General features: G+C 47.3%; 1 protein-coding gene across 2 annotated transcripts in view; it reads right to left on the reverse strand.

Moving 5' to 3' along the window:
• Positions 1-310: 310 nt before the first annotated feature.
• Positions 311-19,193, reverse strand: part of JARID2 (jumonji and AT-rich interaction domain containing 2) — a 684,143-nt gene continuing 665,260 nt past the window's right edge. For both annotated transcript variants that reach the window (XM_086965161.1, XM_086965160.1), the window contains exon 18: positions 311-2,287. In XM_086965161.1, the coding sequence (XP_086821287.1) occupies positions 2,126-2,287 (162 nt within the window). In that variant the 3' untranslated portion in view covers positions 311-2,125. The remainder of the gene's footprint in view (positions 2,288-19,193) is intronic.

Here is a 19,193-nt window from a genome sequence, read left to right on the forward strand (position 1 = left end):
GGTTACGGGGGTCATAGAACCATGCTAGCTTCAGGGAACAATTATATAATCTGGTTGCAACTGCAGCCCCTCATGGGTTGCATCTGCTTAACTAATCTGCACTTTCCAAGACATTTTCAATACGAGATCATCTATCAGTTTTAAAATCATGATACTTCCTGCAGTAACAAAAACTGCTACTATTACACACATGTGCATATAAAGCACCAGAAGACTTCAGTTTTCTTAATTTAGCAGGATTGAGTTACCAGCAACTAGTAACATATTAATAGTACATACAGGAGAAGCACATGAACTGAAGACAACAATATCCAAAATGTTTTCGTTTTTTATTAAACCTTGTAGTACAAACCTGAAAAGTAAACAAAAACTGGCAATAAACAACATGGAGTCTTTCCGCACAAGGAAAGAGAGCAGAGCAGTGCTAATAAATTAAATCTCAAACTGTAAGCCAGAGTCACAGAAGTTCACTGTCAAAAGGGGGGGAAAGTACACAGCAAGGCCATAAAAACTGGACAACCACATTGGAAAACACGTGACTGGTTTATGTTATTGTTAAATATTCCAAACAGTTCAGTCATTTGCACCAAAAACCAACAGATTGTGTTTTAGGACTTTCCCGACAGTCACCACTGGCAAGCTCAGTGCAATATGAGTAGCTACGTCATTGTTGAATTGTAATTATGGAACAGTTTGTGAAAATGTTTCCCTTTTTTCTCTCTTCAACTTCACATGTATAGAACTATTTAAAAAAAAAAAAAAGGGCAACAGCTACTCCATTTATTATTTGTCGTCATTGTTCAGTGATGTAAGCAGCACTTATAGAAATGTTACAAGAAAAACCCTGTAAGCATCAAATCCAGCCGATGAAGAAACTGAAATGTAAGGCTTTTTCTTCATCTTTTTTTTGTCACCGACCCCTGACCACCCCATTCCCCAAGAAAGGCTCAAGTATTTAAAACAATTTACAGGCATATATACAAAAAGATCTGTCAATTTTTCATTTTGTTTGAGAGACATACAGAAATAAAAACAGACAAGATGAGAGGAAATGCATTTTCACATTCAAAAACAAATAACGCAGACCTTCTAGTGGCTCTAAATGTAATATCATGGAACAAAAATGTCTTAAAAGATGAAAGATTAATGCTGACTGTGTTGTAAAGTTTTGAAAACAGCAGTGGAATGAATATGGAATGTTATAGATTGCACGTCCATAAACGAGAAGCCCTATTTAGGGTTCCATCACTTTTTTTCTTTTTCCTTTTCTTTTCTCTTTTATAAAAGATGCTATTGAAGGTTTTTTTTTTGACAAAGTAGCCAACAGCACCAAAAAATAACAGAATGGATTTCCTAACGAAATCAGGCACAGATTTTTCCCCCCACACATACACGCACGCACACGCAACTTCTCCAAGGCAGGCAGTCCTTTTTTTATTTGTTTTTCTCCTTAAAACAGATGCATAGTGATGTGCTGGTAAAAGAGAACAATATTTATTTTTTCATCATTTTGCCAATCTTCAGCTGCCATTACCTCAAAAAATAAGGTTTTGGGTTTCTATTTTTTCCAGAGTTTAAATATTTTTATGCATTTGTTCCATCCCAAATTCTCTTTTCTAAAAAAAATGTACAAAACGTATCTTGCACATGACAGAATAAAACACAGGCAAGTGGAGCAGGTTCATTCAAGTTTTGTCTTTCTCGCTAGAAAATCTGTTCCCTTGGCTGGGAAAAATAATACAAAAACACATCAAACTTCAACCTATTCAAAATGGATTAAATGCCTTTTTTTCACAGAATCAAGAAAGGCTTTTGATTCACAGCCACAGGGACCATACAAATAATGTGTTAACCGCCCCACTGGCTGATTTGTTTTTTTTAAAACAGTGAATGCACTGCAATTGCAAAATGTTCACTGCAGTAGCCAAGTACAAAAAAAAAATAGTTCAACAGTTTAATGCTAAAACAAAATTACTTCTCTAAAACCAGAAGAAAAAAAATCTTCCTTAGAGCTAGTGCAAAGACAGCTTGTATTCTACAGCAAGTACTCCAAACTATGGTATAATAATTACAAAAAAAATATATATATTTATATAATCAACAAAACGCTAGAGTGTTGGCATCTTCATGATAAACTGGGTGTTGCGAGTCTCGAAGATGGCACATCGAGTGTTGCTCGTTTGCGTGGTCCTCTTTTTGGTGTTGGCTTGCTAATACCGTTCTCGATGCTGCCATTTTTACCGGATACTTTTCCACATATCTGATTAACTAGACTGATGATTTGTTCCTGGAAGGAAAGAACAATACCATGAACACATCACAAAATTATTCGAGGACACTAAAACTTTTAAAGCTCAACATAGTTCAAGTGCTAAAAATACATAACTGAAAAAAAAGAGACAACACCAATGCAAATTTCATGCTTTTGTTTACAATAAAACCACGCTTGCTCTTAAACTAGTTAAAAATCAAAACATTTTTTAAAACCATCAAATTAACCATTTTTAAAAGTGAGATAATTTTATTATTTACCAGGAGATGTGTAATGTTTACACGACCTACAATAAGCTAGCCAAGGGAGGGGCACATTAGGAAAACATTACTTACATGTAACAATTGGTTGACAGCTTATAGTGCTGTAGAATCACATGCTAGCGCTCACCTGCCATCTAATGATGGGAGCAGACATTACAAGACGTGTTCCTCAAAAGACGTTTAGTTTTTTTTGTCTAAGGTATGTTTATTGAAAATTTCATGTGCAAGGAAAGTACCAGACAGCTTAATAACAAATTACATAGCCATAGCAGAAATTCCCACATTGGACAGAATACAGTCAGGATGATGCAATAATAGGCAGTGTAAGCAACAGAGCTGCAAAATGACAGGGGATGAAGGGAGCAAGTCTCCCGCTGTGGGACTAACAGAATATTTAAGAGTCCTGTACCATAGCCGGCTGGGCAGACTGTCCCTGCAAATTCAGTCGCAAGTCAATCAGCTAACATCCTGAAGGAAGCGAAGGGGAGGAGACCCCAAATTCCTACTAAAGGAGACAGGAAAGAACTGGACATAGCAAAATGGCCTCAAGGAAGGCAAGCCAAGCATTTAACTGGAACAAGAAAAAACAGACCCCCCTCCCCGTCCGACCAAACCCCCCCCACCCGCCCTCCCCCCGTCCCCTGATTCCCGCCTCCTAAACCCCCCCTCCACCACCCCACCCCCGGTGGAGGCAACAGCTACTAGAAGACAATGGAACAGCAAGGGAAACAACAGAACCAGTAGGTAGGGGTGCAGCAGGCAGTATAGTATAGTATGTTCACATTTGGAAGAGATGTAGAGTCCCAAGGGTGGGAGGGCAGACCACAGAAGGGAGACCCGTGGGAGGAAAGTGACCAGTGGACCCCACTTAAAGATAAACTTCTTAATTCCATCCCTGAAGATGTCCGCCATGTGCTCTAAGCTTAGGAGTTGCCAAAGGCGTGCGTGCCACAAGGACACAGCGGGAGCCTCTTTCTTCCAGGCTGCTGCTAGCGTTATCTTGGCCGCCCCAACGCACAGCCACATAATCGCCTTGTCTGCCCGTGTTTGATGAAGTACTGAGGGATCGCAGAGCCCCAAAAGGACCCCCGCCATGTCCGTGGGAATAGGATAGCAAAGCATCTCCTTTATGTGCGCTAAAATTTCTTCCCAGTAGGGTCTAATGGAGGGACAGTCCCACCAAATGTGACGAAAATCCCCCAGTTTGGCTACACCCTCTCCAGCACCTATCGGAAGAGGCAGGGAATATCTGCCGAAGTTTAGAACGGTGGAGGTACCAGTCCATCATCGTCTTGAGATGGGCTTCTCTGAGGGCGATAGATTGATTAAAGCAATAGGTATCAGCCCACAAATGAGTCCATTCCTCATCGGAGATGGGGCGCTGCAGCAGGTCCTCCCACATAGCCATATATCGAGGTCGTGGCACGGTGCAGGTTTTAAGCAAGAAAGAATAGATAAAGGAGATCACTCCCTTCATCGAGGAGGACTTAGCTAGAAAGGCCTCAAATTTGGTCAAGAGGCGGGTAGCAGCGTCTCTGATGGGAGGGTGAATCGCCCAGTGCATGAGTTTGATGTAGTGGTAAGATTCAGGGGCTGTTAAGTGAAATTCATCCCGACCTTCCTGAAAGGTAAGGGGCACCCCATCGCGGAATAGATGAATCAAGGCAAGACACCCGCCCTGCTTCCAGGCGTCAAAGGGGCCCTCCCGGAGGGCCGGTGGGAAAAGGGACGTGTGGTGTATCTGAGTGTAGGGGGACGGGAAGGTGGTCCATCATTAGTCGTCTGTTAGAGTGTCCCAGATCTTCAGTGTGGGCGTGCTCAGGTATGCGTTCAAAGGTCTATTCCTGCGAGGGCGCCAGACCAGATCCAATATGGTCCGGCCTGTCACTCTGCGGTCCATATGAGGCCAATGTGCCCTGCCCCCTTGCCAAATGAAACGGAGCAGCGAGGACCTGAATTTCTGGAAATATTCGGGTTCAAGGTTAATAGGGAGAGCCTGAAAGAGATAGGAGTCTAGGTAGTAGGTCATTTTAATAGCATGGATGCGGCGCAACCATGAGAGAAAGAGCGGCTTCCATTTCGGCAATTCGGTTTGGATTTGCGTGAGGAGAGGGGGAAAATTAGCTTGAAAGAGGCCCCGGTGGGAGGGGGTCAAAGACACCCCCAGGTATTGTAGAGATTCAGTCGCCCAGGCGAGCGTTGTGGAGGATCAAAGCTGATCCGCCCTTTCTGAAGGGAGGGAGAGGTTAAGAATGAAAGACTTGCTAGCATTGACCTTGAAGCCTGAGAGAGACTCAAAGCGAGCAAGCTCTGTGTGGAGGCTAGGGAGAGAGCTCTCAGGTTCCGTGAGGGACAGCAGGATGTCGTCGGCGAAGAGCGAGATCTTGTGGGGATCGCCTGTAAACTGGATCCCCTGAATGGTCGCATTTTGTCGCACCACTATCGCTAGGGGTTCAATGCGGAGGGCAAAAATCAAGGGGGAAAGGGGGCAACCTTGCCGCGTCCCCCGTGAATGCCTGAATAGATCAGAGCTCGTGCCATTGACCATCACCCTGGAGGTGGGACCACGATAGTTCGCCTGAATCATCTCAACAAATTTGGCCGAGAATCCAAAGGCAGCCATCACTCGGAAGAGGAAGGCCCAGTTGACCCGGTCGAAGGCCTTCTCCGCGTCCAGGCCTACGAGGATGGCCGGGACCCGAAGTTTGTTGACTTTTTCTATGAGATGAACGATCCGGCGGGTGTTATCATGGGTCTGTCGTCCCTTAATGAACCCGGACTGGTCAGGGTGAATAAGGAGGGGCATCGATCATTTAGGCGTTTAGCAAGGATGGAGGAGTATAGCTTGGCATCAATGTTAAGTAGGGCAATTGGCCTATATGAGGAACAACATTGAGGGTCCTTCCCCGGCTTAGGTATAACGGATATTACCGTTTCCGCCATGGTACCAGTCGTCCTGCTCTCTTCAACCATGGCATTGAAAAGCGAAACTAGATGCGAGGAAAGCTCAGGAGCAAATGTCTTATAAAAAAAGCGATGTGTAGCCATCGGGGCCAGGGGCTTTATTGGGCTTCAATGAGGAGATCGCCGTCGTAACCTCCTCCAGGGTAATGGGGGCGGCCAGCTGGTCATTCCACGCTGCAGAAACCTGAGGAAGGGAGAGGGAATCGAGGAATGCCTGCTGGGCATCACCATCGAGAGAATCCCCCGAGTAAAGGTCTGTATAAAAGGAACCAAACAGGGCCGCCTTCTCCTCATCCCTATGGACGACGCGACCTACCGGGTCCAGAATTCCTCCTATATACTCCTTCTCCCTCTTAGCCCGGAGCTGACGTGCCATGTGTTTGCCTACCTTATTGCCCTGGGAATAGGAGAGCTGCCGGAGCTTAAGGAGCGTGAGCTCCATCCTATTAGATTAAATGGCCCGAAGTTTGCCTTAAAGAGCAGTGAGCTCCCGCTGCTTTTGGCGCGTGGGATTCGCTTTGTGGGCAAGTTCCACAGCCGTAAGTTCAGATTCAAGGGATTCGCGCTCCCGCACTCGTTGCCGATTGAGCGCAGAGTTGAGGGCAATACATTCGCCCCGGATAACCATGTCCCAGTTGGTAGACACCGAAGTGTCCTCCGGAGGGTTAGTTTCAAAGAACCCCGAGACCAAAGCACGCAGCCTAATGTCCCTAACTAGGGAGGGTAGAAAATACCATCTGGCGGCCGCCGGCCTGGGACCCCGCCATTGTAAACAGACCGAATAAAGGCTATGGTCAGAGACTGCGAGCGGAAAGATCTTGGCTTCTTGTAGAGCACCCTGCAGGGATTGACTAATAAACACAGTCTAGGCGCGAGTACGTTCTGTGGACGTGGGAGAAAAACGTGTAATCTCGTGTCTGGGGATAAAGTGCCCTCCACGTATCTAGGAGTCCCATGTCACTGAAGCGGTGACGCAGCTCCCCCCAAAACCCGGATCCGACCTCATTGTGTGTGTGCTGTCGAAAAACGAATACAATTCAAAATACTGTGCCTAGCATATAAAGCAACCAATGGAACCGGATCCCAATTTTTAAAAACTCATCTAAAAATATATGAGCCAAATAGAACCCTCAGATCTGGCCAAAAGAAAATAATTGCGGTACCAAGATTCAAGAGAGCAAACTGGGGAGGAAGAAGCTTCCTGGTACATACAGCGAGAATCTGGAACAAACTACCGCTAGATATAAAAACTAGTCCATCACTGATATCTTTCAGAAAGCAAGTAAAAACGTGGCTGTTCTCTGCATATCCCTAAATTAAAAACCTCAAGAGTCAGAGTCAAATCACAGCGCCAAGACGCCTATGGGCAATCGCGCGCTTTACAAATGCACAAATCAAAATCAAATCCCTTGTCCCAGATGAGGTTAAAATCACCCATGAGAAGGAGAGGCCCTTCCACGAAGTCCGTTAGCTTCTCCAGGAGTGTGGAAAGAAAGGCCGCATTGGGTACGTAGAGCACTACACAGGTGCAAAGCTGTCCCCGGAGAATCCCCTTCACCATCACCCAGCGAACCCCCTCTATCATTCTGCACACCCAAAGGCTGGAAGTCGGTGTTTTGTGGTAGGGGAGGAACGGTAGATGAGGGGAAAGAGCTTGTGCTTAAGGCGTAGTTCGTCCGTTCTCGCCAGGTGTGTTTTTTTTGTAGGGCCACGACATCCAGGTGATGGTCCACTATATATATTTCCACACCTTGAGCCTCTTCTGCTGAGAGTTAAGGCCCTTCACATTCCAAGTGGCAATCTTTATAGGAGTCATAGCATCAGGGGGAATATTGTGCTCTTAACAACGCAAGGGGGGGTCTTGTAAACTCATCGCCTGTTCCTGCGTGCCCCACAGTAACTGCACACCGCCCCATGCTGCCAGAAGGGAAAAGGAATATCAAGATAAAGCAGCCGCCACCAGGAAACCCTCCCATCCCCCCATCCCCCTGCCCCCCACCCTAGAACCCAACCAAATCCCAACTCGGAAAATGAGAAGAATGACCAAGAAAAAGAAACAGCGGGACAGCAAATGCATCCCAGAGTCCAGTGGCCCAGACTCCAGTCCCTTTAGTGGTGGCCCGTGGGCAGGGTCCAAAACTCGCCGGGGACAAAGAGTACGATTAACTCTCATGAATCACTCTCTCCGGCGCCCTCAATAGAGCCAGCAGTGCCAGTCAAAGGACATGACTTTCAGGAGGCCCTGGACGCCTCCGTCACCAGCATTACCGATGCAACCGCCGCTCTTCGCTCAAGGCGGCTTGTAGTGACGTCAGGTTTCGCCGCACGTGGAGGCCCTCCGTCCCGCTGCCAAGCCATCGATTGCTTCAGTTCCCCGGAAGCCTGGGTCATATCATCAGATGGAGCCTCGGGGTCCTACAAGCCCAGGAGGGCAAGGGTCGCCACTAGGGAGCGAGCCTGGACTAGTTTACAGTTGAACCTAAAAATCAGTCTGAAGGGATGCCCCCAGGAGTAGGGGGTGTCCCATCGTTTCAAATAGGAGGTCACTGGTTTGAAGTCTCTGCGCTTGGTCAAAGTAGAAGCCGCCAAGTCCTGAAAAAGCAATGGCCGATGCTCCCGAAACTGCAGGGGATTAAGGGCACGAGCCTTCCGGAGGATCCGTTCCTTCAACTGGAAGTCATGGTCACATACAAATATATCCGGCCGGGGCGCTTTGGGGCCTCTCGGAAGGCCCACCCCGTGCACTCTGTCCATGGTGATGGATGTAATGTCGTCCTCGTTCAACACGTGTTTGAAGAGGGCCTCCACGTATTCTCGTAGGTCAGTCCTCTCTCCCTGCCAAGGCACCGCCCGGATCTGAATATTATTCCTGCGTGGTCTGTTCTCCAGGTCCTCAGCGTGAGCCTGGAGGTCAAGGTTTTACTCGGTGAGCCGAATTATATCTTGTTGTAGGCGGTGAATGTCGCCAGCTGTGTCCACATAGTGTTCCTCTAAGGTAGCCACTCTTTCTCCCAATAAGTCGACGTCGCGTCGCACCTCCCGGAGATCCGACGCTAACTGGGAGCGCAGCTCAGAAATATCCTCCTTAATGTCAGCGAAGAGTTCCATCATGAAGGCCTTGGTGACTGGTGCGTCGTCGCCTCCTGGACGTGGAGACTTATCGGTGGATTACGCGGGGGGGGGGGGGGGAAGACTCCCTGGTGTGCCCGACGTGTCCTTAGTGGGCTTCTCTTTTCGGGGTCTACCCGACGACATGGCGAAATGGCTGTCAGCGGAGGCGGTAATGCCCGACCTAGTAGGAGCGTTCGCCGGTATCGCCAGTCGTACGGTGATCACTGCGCAGGAGGAATGCAGTGCTAAGTGCTCTGTCTACGAAGCGAAGGGTAGCTTCACAGTAGGGGGGGGGATGGGCACCGCGGCTTCCCACACCATTGGCGGCCCGGTCGTGTCCAACAGGGGCCCACGAGTCCTGTTCTGTAGGAGGGGGAGGGGGGGGGAGCCCCGATGGCCCACTGCCCCACCACCACACCGGCCCTCCACCGTCCGCCGACACACGGACCAAACCTTCCCCCCGGCTCCGGACAGCCTCCCCTCTCCTACCTTACACCGAGCTAGGCCACCTCTTCACAGGCCGCCTCTCCGCCGTTCGCCGCTCCCCAGGTCGCCAGGCCAAAGCTCTCTCCGCTGGCCGTGCTGCCGTAGGGTCCTTCAACTGCTCCTTCCCCGCTGGGAGCCGAGGCAAGCCCACTGAGGGTTCTGGGTCCAAGATGGTGACGACGCTCTGCCTCCCGGGCAGGCCCCACTCCAAGCTGGTGCAGCCCTCTCTCGTCCCCCGGGCCAGGCAGTGTGCCCCAACGAGGCAGTCAGGCAGCAGCACGAGGGAGAGCCCCCTCGCTATATTGGAGCTAGCCCCCACCGCTTCCACGCCGCTCCGAGCTGTGCGCCCCCCCCCCGCTGACACGGGGACCGAAACCAGGCGGGAAACTCCTGCCCGCGGGCGGGACCCGGCCTCTCAGCACAGGCGGCCCCGCTCTTCACTACTGCGGGTCCCACAGTGCCTTCCGCTAAACCGGGCAGGCCAATCACGACTGTCAGCCGGGCGCTCGTGTCAGGAGGCTGCCACAAGTGCTCCCTCCCTCCGTAGTGCAGGCGCCCTGATGCAGTAGAGGGGCAACCCAGCCCGGGGCGCCGCCGGTCCGTCTGACCGCAGAACGCCGCCAACACAGCTCCCCTCCAGTACCGGAGAACACAGGGCTGACCGAGGCTCCCAGGTGAGTCGAGATCGGTCGTGGATGGGCACTGCTAGGGCTCTAGACAAGGCTTAGCAGAAGGCAGCGCCGGAGAGACGGAAAGACACGTCTTACTCCCCCGCCATCTTGGACACGCCCCCTCGACCATTAGGTTTTGAGGAGATTCATCAGTCGTCTCTGAAACCCACAATGCACCAGGACAAGAATCCACCTTTAATTGTTCCCCTTCTTCCACAAGAGGTGAAAAGATACGTGGGGTGTTGAGAAGCAGGACTGAGTGTATACTGGTGCACTGAAATTATGATCACATGTGTTTACAGAGTGAAAAAACATTGAAGCATAGGCTTGCATCTAGAAAGAGCACATTCAAATTCACAGCACTACAAGCTGGTAGCCGATTTTTACATATAAGTGACGCTTTCGGTTTGCTGTCAATGCTGTAAGATCACATGCTAGGAAAGAATAAAAAGCAGAACTCTCTGCCATAAAGTAGTTGACTGCAAGCAAATATGGAAGTTGCTTGAAACAAGGTTTTAATAACGGTTTGCCTCACCTGTACTTCTTGTAGGATATGAATGTCTACTAAGTAGTGCTTTGTAAAGGAATAAGGAATAGATCAAGTTGCAGCTTTAAAGAGGTTTGGAAACAGGATGTTTCCTAAGGCAGCAATAGAGCTTTTTTCTCAGTAGCATGTGCTCTAGGCATAGTGTGGAGTGAACGGTTAGCTTTAGCAAAGCAAACTTGAATACATTAGTCAATCAGTCTTGTGAGGCTTGACTTACAGGTTGGTTACATAAGAGTGCTCACTTGACAGCAAACGTTTTTAAAGCTCTTTCAGCAATTTACTAGGGTTGTGATAAGAAAATTTGTCAATTAGTAGTCTGAATAATGTGGAACAGGGAAAACAATCTTTTGCAGATCAATTACATGATATGCACACTTGTACCATCTAGAGTTGGACTTGGACATTACAACCTGTTTTTCTCAAAGAAGTCTTTTTTATAGCTGACGTGACGTCGAGTCTACTCCTCTTTGAGAGACTATGCATGTTCAATGGCTCTATTGTTATATTGCTCATTTTTCCCCCACTGCCATGATGGCGAGTGAGGATAGAGTACAGTATTAATTGCTGCTAATGGAATATGCTACTTACCAGTATGCATCTGTTCTTGGCATGTAGGGCTGCTGACATTCATATCTGTGCATAGATCGCCGCCTAGTGTTGGGTCTGGATGATTGCATATTGTTGTCCTGGAAGAGTCTTCGAAGTATCACGAGATAGATGGCTCCTCCTCGGACTACAGTGCGCATGGGCATCCTCTCCATCCTCAGATTGTTTTTCACCATTGTGGCAGAGATGGAGTATAGTAAAGTAGGAGATGTCCATGCAAGAAAGAATGAATGCTACAGCTGCGACAGGCACCAGGGAGGAGGGTGGGCGATATGAATGTCAGCAGCCCTACATGCCAAGAACAGATGCATACTGGTAAGTAGCATATTCCGTTCGAGGCATGTGGGCTGCTGAATTCATATCTGTGCATAGAATGTATAGCAGTCTCTCCCTTAGCGGTTGCTACCTGTGCCAGCTGCAGCAGTTTGAAAAATAGTTTTTAGAACAGCCTGTCCTACAGCAGCTTGCTGTTTGGAATGTACATCTACACAGTAGTGTTTTGTGAAGTTATGTATGGTAGACCATGTGGCTGCTCTACATATTTCCTCTAGAGGAATGTTTCTTAGGAAAGCCATAGATGCCCCTAGTTTGCGTGTAGAATGCGCTCTTGGGGGAACTGTTAAAGTGCATTTTGCTTTTTGATAACATATTTGAATGCACTTAACGATCCATCTGGCTAACCCGGATTTTGAAATTGGGTTGCCTTTGTGTTGTGGTGAAAAGGCAACAAACAATTGTTTAGTTTTCCTAAATTCCTTAGTTCTGTCAATGTAGTAAAGAAGAGCTCTTTTGACATCTAGTGTATGTAGTGCTCTTTCAGGTACTGACTGTGGATTTGGAAAGAACACTGGCATTTCTATTGTCTGATTGATATGAAAGTGGGATACCACCTTTGGCATGAATTTAGAGTTGGTTCTAAGCACCACCCTATTTGCATGTATTTGGATAAATGGCTCTTGAATAGTTAGGGCTTGCAGCTCGCTAACTCTTCTAAGTGAAGTAATCGCTACCAGAAAAGCCACCTTCCATGTTAGAAATTGTAATTCACATGAAAGTAACGGCTCAAATGGTGGTCCCATCAGTCTGGTTAAGACAATGTTTAGGTTCCAGACTGGTGAAGGTGGGTGTTTTGGAGGAATGATTTGTTTGAGTCCCTCCATGAATGCTTTAATTGCTGGCACTCGAAACAACGAAAGATGCTGTCTGTTTTGAAGATAAGCTGCTATGGCAGCTAAGTGTATTCGTATAGATGAATAAGCTAAATTACAACGATGTAAGTGCAAAAGATAGCAAATGATGTTTTGTGTTGAAGCATCTAATGGGTTTATGTCATTATTATTATTACAATAAATGACAAAACGCTTCCACTTTGAAGCGTAACATGCTCTGGTAGCAGGTTTTCTTGCCTCTTTGATAATATTCATGCAGTCTGGAGGTAAGTTTAGGTACCCAAACTCTAGGACTTCAGGAGCCAGATTGCAAGGTTCAGCTGTTGCGGATCTGGGTGCTGTATGTCTCCATGGCTCTGCGTTAGAAGAGCAGGTGTTAGATGCAGTCTTTGATGAGGCACCACGGAGAGTTCTAGAAATATTGTGTACCACGGTTGCCTCGCCCATGTTGGAGCAACTAGGATTAGTGTCATTGGATGCTGGCGTAGTTTGCGTGCCACCAGCGGTATTAGTGGTGCTGGGGGAAAAGCGTACGCAAATCTGCCTGACCAGTTCATCCATATCGCATTGCCCTGCGACTGCGGATGTGGGAACCTGGCGGCAAAGTACTGGCATTTTGCGTTTTCCTTTGTGGCGAACAAGTCTATGTCTGGTTGTCCCCACTGTTGGTAGTATGGTTGTAGCACTTTGGGATGAATCTCCCACTCGTGCATCTGTTGGCTGTGTCTGCTGAGCGGATCCGCTATTTGACTGTCCTTGCCTGGGAGGTGTTCCGCCATGAGAAAAATGTTTCTTTGAATGGCCCACTTCCACATGCTTTGAGCTAGGTGTGATAGTTGTGGAGAGTGTGTTCCTCCCTGCTTTTGTATGTAATACATTGCTGTCATGTTGTCCGTCCGGATCAACACAGTCTTGTTGCACAAATGTATTTTGAATGCTTTCAGTGCTAGAAAAACTGCCATCAGTTCTAGTAAGTTGATGTGCATTTTCTTTTGTTGTGTTGTCCATAGGCCTTGCACTGTGTACTGAAGGACATGGGCTCCCCATCCTAACAGGGATGCGTCCGCCGTCATGACTATCTGTGGTACAGGCTCTTGGAACAGTCGACCTTTGCAAAGGTTTTCTGGATTCCATCAATGCAGAGAGTTGTATGCACGACTGGTTACCAACACTAGGTCTTTCAATTGCCTTGAGCCTGGTTCCATTGTTGTGCTAGGCACTGTTGTAGCAGATGCATGTGTAGTTGTGCGTGAGGGACTATGAATATGCACGAGGCCATCATGCCTATGAGTTGCATAAACACTTGTGCAGAGAGCGAGTGTTGTGGCTTGAACTTTTGGATGAGCAGTTGCAAACTGTTGATCCTAGCTGTGCTTGGGTATGCTTTTGCTGATAGAGTATCTACTGTTGCTCCCAGGTACTGTTGTACATGGGACGGCTGAAGATGAGATTTTGGGTAGTTCAGCGAGAAGCCTAGACTGTGTAGGAGATGAATGGTGCGAGACATGTGGCTGGCACATTGCAGGGCTGACTTTGCTTGTATTAGCCAGTCGTCCAGGTACGGGTAGACATGAATATGCTGTCTTAGATGTGCAGCTACTGTCGCTAGGCATTTTGTGAATACCCTTGGGGCTGTTGTCACACCAAAAGTAAGGACTTTGAATTGGTAGTATTGACCTTGTATCGTGAATCTGAGATACTTCCTGTGAGCCGGGTGTATGGATATATGGAAATATGCATCTTTGAGGTCTAAAGTTGCGAGGAAGTCTCCTTGCTGCAGCAGTGGTAAGACTTGTAGTAGAGTGAGCATATGGAAATGCTCTGATAGAATGTATTGATTTAGGGGCCTGAGGTCCAATATTGGTCTGAGAGACCCGTCCTTTTTGGGGATTAGGAAGTATAGAGAGTATACCCCTGTACCCTGATGTTGTACTGGTACTGGTTTTATGGCTCCTTTTTGCAGCATACTGATAACCTCTTGCTGCAATAGGTTGAGATGTTCTATGGACATAGAACGGGTGGTATGTTGGGCGGTGTGGAGATGAGCTCTAGGCAATAGCCATTTTGGATAATTTGTATTACCCACCTGTCCGAGGTGATGTTTTGCCAGGCAGGTAGGAACTGCTGTAGTCGTCCCCTGACCGGTGTTGTATGGTCTGGGGGTAGCGACAAGAAGTCACTGCTTGGTGTTGGTAGAGGATCTGGTGTTATTACCTCCTCTCCCTCTGCCCTTGTTGCTATTGCCTCGGTAACCACCTCTATTATTGTTTTTGTTGTAGGTGGTTTGCGTGTTCCCCTTGTAGTTTGAGCTGTGCTGTGACAAGGTACCTCTTGCAGCTGCCCTGTAGTTGGAGCGACGAAAGGAGCCCCTATGTTGTTGGGGACTGCAAGGCTCCCATCGACTTAGCAGTCTGTGTCCTTCATTTTGTCCAGAATGTTGTCGACAGCTGGACCAAACAAGAAATCTGGATTTACTGGCTGATTTGATATAGTGGACTGAACTTCATTTTTGAAACCTGAGATGCGAAGCCACGCATGTCTTCTGAGCATAACACTGGTGTTAATTGACCTGGCAGCTATGTCTGCAACGTGTAAGGCACATTTAATGTAGGTATTAGTTATTAACTTTCCCTCCTGTACTAGTTCCTCAGCCTGTTCCTTGTAAGGTTCTGGTAAATGCTGGAGGAGTGTCTCTAGGGTGTCATAGTGTGCCCTGTCGTACCTAGCTAGCAGGGCTTGCGTATTTGCAATACGCCATGTGTTTGCTGCTTGGGCAGCTACCCTTTAGCCTGAAGCCTCAAGAATTTTCGACTCTTTGTCTTGAGGAATGTAAATGTATGTATGTATAGGCATTTATATAGCGCACTACTTACCCGGAGGGTCCCAAGGCGCTTCGACCGCTGCGAAACCCTTCCTGGCTTCCCTGAGAGATGGTCCCTTAATGGGTATCTCCAGGGTGAGACCAGGCATCCCCGGCGGTCTGGTGGGGCCGTTAGTGACGATGAGGCAAGCTAATGCCCAGAGTTGCCGAGTGTGATCGCTGATCAGAGTGGGCACCGAGGCGAGAGAATTATCGAGTCCGCTGACCCTGGTCCAGAAACCTGCCGCGCCGGGATTCGAACCCTGGTCCCGGGCCGTCCTCTGCTCTCGGGTCTGCCACCTCTAACCAGTGAGCCACACTACTTCAGAGCTTCTCCTGTTTGAGAGTTTGCACATTTACGTGCATTGGATACAACCAATGAATCTAGAGGCAGTTGCCCCTTAATATATGTGGAGTCTAATGGTGCCGGCCTGTATTTCCTCTCTATTCTAGGGTTAATTACCCTTTCCCTAGTTGTTTCCTTAAATATGTCTCCTGCATGTTTAAGTACCCCTTTCAGTATAGGTAATGTTTTTACAGACCTTTCTGATGTAGCAAAAGTGTCAAAAAGAAAATCCTCCTCAATGGGGTCTGCATGCATCTCTACATTGTGATGGAGGGCTGCTCTATCTATTAGTGCATTAAATGCAGCCGTATCCTCTGTAGGGGAAGGCTTAGCAGGGTATGCAGGTGTATCTGGAATGGGTGTAGAGCTATAAGGGTCCACTGAGTCCACCCGAGGTTGTGGCTGGGTGTCTGAGTCAGGGTCTAATGGGTAAATGTAAACCTCATTATTTTCATCAATCACCTCTTCCACTGAATGTGTGGGTGAATTTGTGTATGGGTTAGACATAGCTGGAAGGATAGGCTCAAATAGAATAGGGGAAGAAGCACAGTCCCTTTTCTTCTTTAGTGGGATAGTATAGGAGCCTTTACTGGATACTGGTCTGACTTTCCTTTTGTAGAGAGTAACTTTGCCAGTATTAGGGTCAATATAGAGTTTTGTCTGTTCTTCTGCTGAGGGGTCTGGGTATAAGATCTCCTCTTCAGCAGTTTGTCTTTTGCACTGATGCCTTTGTTTTTAACTGTTTCGGTCCGACACTGCTCTTTGGGTCGACCAGTCTTGACGTTACAAGAGTGTTTGACGTTTTGTCAAGGGGAGTTGGAAGACCAAATGCAATTGGTCCCAATGGCTTCGGCAGTACAGCCGTGTTTTTTGGCTGTGTTGGTTTCTTCGGAGCCGATGTTTTGATCGGTTCGACGTTTCTAGTTGGCTCGACCGTCCCCTTTTGAACTGGAGGCGTCTTCGGAAGCTGTTGTTTCGGAACGATGCCTTGAGTTTTCGGCTTGATGCCCCTCTTTGGATTGATTGGCTTCGGCTCGATAGTTTTTGATGGAACTACTTTTGGCTTGTCGACTTTCTGTTCGGTTCGACAACCCTTTTAGGCTCGAGGCCTTCTTGAAGAACCCCTTTTGTCTTATTGGCAGTCGGAGCCGATTTTATCGGGTCGACGGCCTTCGGTTTCGGAGTTTGTATAGGTACGTTGGTCTTCGGCTCGGCGACCTTTCTGTTAGACTCTGATGGGTCTACGTAGTTTGGACCGAAGGCTGTATTGTCTATCAGTTTTGGTTTGGGTTTTGGTTCCACTGTTTTTGGTTTCGATACCAACAGTTTTTGATGCTGTTTATGAGATGGCTCTTTTTGAATATTCTTAGCCGAGCTGGAGTGCGGGGCTATAGAATCGGTATCGAGATCTTGGCTAAGGCCTTCCGGCGATGCCGCGACCTGAGCCTTTGAACCGACGTAATGTTTTTGTGGGGCGGTGTATTCACGGTTCGCCCCACTTCTCTCACTAGAGTCGTCCTCGACAGCTCCAATCCCTTGATCGTCGTCTCCTACCGCGGCGATGTCTTCTTCGTCGTCGACGTAGTAATTGGATTCTTGCTCGGAGTCTTGATCGGACTGTCCCTTTGATAGTCTGCTTCGACAAGTTCTTCCTAGTCGAAGATATTTTCTGGCTCCGGCGCTGATTGCTGCATTATTAACCTAGCGGCCCTTCGATTCCGGATCGTCTTTTTGGATCGAAACTGGGCACAGGCTAGGCATTCGTCTTCGTTATGATCTGGGGATAGACATCTGTTACATACAGGGTGTTTGTCTGTATGTGGGAATTTAGCGTTACACTGAGGGCATCTTTTGAAAGGAGTCCGTTCCATCGACGACCAGTCCACGTGGCGTCTAAAAGGCTCTGCGGCCCGATTCGACGTCCGGAGCTGGCTAACTCTAAATAAAGTTTTTCTGCACTGATCTAAACAATACCGACAAACTCTAAGGCCTTTTGGCCTTTTAGAATAACCTTTTTCGATTCCAAACTTAGAGTAAAGGAAAGTACATCCGAACCCAATGGCGGAAAAAAACAATCTGAGGATGGAGAGGATGCCCATGCGCACTGTAGTCGGAGGGAGGAGCCACCTATCTCAAGATACTTCGAAGATTCTTCAAGGACAACAATATGCAATCATCCGGACCCAACACTAGGCGGCGATCTATGCACAGATATGAATTCAGCAGTCCACATGCCTCGAACATATATATATATATATATATATATATATATATATATATATATATATATATATATATATATATATATAGTTAGGACCTGGTTTCCATAGGAAAAGCATTTTTTGACTTGCCTATAACTTTATTGTGGTTTGACCAATCAAGAAATTCTCCCAAAAAAGTGTCAAAGTAGTTTCTGCGTGTCATGGAAAGTTCAGGGATGATCTGTGATGTGGGGACAGAATAGTAATGGCACGAAAAAATGGTGTGTTTGTAATGTTAATTCCCTTAGGAACGAGTTGTCCAACCGAGAGCCCGAACCGCTGGAGGGAATTACACCAAATTTGGCAAAAAGGTTGAGGTTGTTATGCAGACTGTGCTTTTTGGTATTTGGTGAAAAGCCCTCCAGACATTTGAGGAATTTAAGCTAAAAATGATAGATCTCTGGCTGTGGATATTTTGCGGTGGTTTCACGATTAACTGCGAATGCACGCACCAAAGGGCATGCTCTGATTGGCTAGACGCAACCCGAACAGAAAGTTGCAGCCGATATTTTATCGTTCTGCAACGATTCCTGGGGCTGAAAATTTGCGTGAAAGCAGACATAAGGAGTCAGGGTGGAGATACTCTGACCCCTTCTTTGAGAAATGGGTGTGGAATGCATGTAAAATTGATTTGATTGCCCGCAATATTCGGGATGACGCTGCGTACACCAGTGCAGCCCCATGTTCCATCGCGGCGACACACGGGCCCCGTGTACCATCGCGGGAACATTACGAATATCGTGGCAACATCACTAACATTGGTGGAAACATTAAAAATATATAAATATTTTTACACATGCCTGTCACTGTCACACACTCATTTACACACTCACAAACTCACTCGGACACTTGTACATCTATTCACATACCCAATCACACACTTATATATCCAGTCACATACCCACTCAGATATTCGTGCACTCACTCACATACCCATTCAGGTACTTATACACCCACTTACAGACACACTTGGAGTGACGCACCCCTGTACAGACCCACTCCAAGACCCATACAGCCACTTAGACACCATCTAATAGACTGATACAAACCTTCTCAAAACCTAGCCATTCACACATACATTCATGGAGGCACCTAATCACTCACTTATACAGTCAGTAACACACCTGCTGAATCATCCATAAGGCACTCATACACCCACTCATTCATCCATACACCTTGTTATATATATTTAACACTCAAACATTTTAAAAACATTCCGTCACTGAATGATTTCATGAGTGATGTCCTTTTAGATATCAGTGATGTCACTGACCATGTCATGAGTGATGTAATATGTGAGGCCATAAGCAGTGCATTATGGGGGCACAAGATATAGTTAGCTCAACTAACTATAACTGCTGAATTTCTCTGGCTTTGTACGAGTTAAACTTGAGTCCAACTAGAATGTCTCTATAAACTTTGTTTTCTTCCAGTGAATATTTCAATGAGGGAACCGCCAGATCATAGGTCGGCTGTTCTGCACACCTAATTATAATGCGACCGCACATGGTGCAGTTGCAAACTCCCATTTCTCTATGGGAGCTTGTGCAGCGGGCACTGCCCGCAGACGAGCTCCAACTTTGTAAAAATCCCTGCAGTGTGTGGTGCCTGCCACAAGGTGCAGGGGATTTCAGGGG

The sequence above is a fragment of the Lissotriton vulgaris genome, chromosome 4_1 (genome assembly GCF_964263255.1).
Source record: "Lissotriton vulgaris chromosome 4_1, aLisVul1.2, whole genome shotgun sequence".
Lineage (NCBI taxonomy): Eukaryota > Metazoa > Chordata > Amphibia > Caudata > Salamandridae > Lissotriton > Lissotriton vulgaris.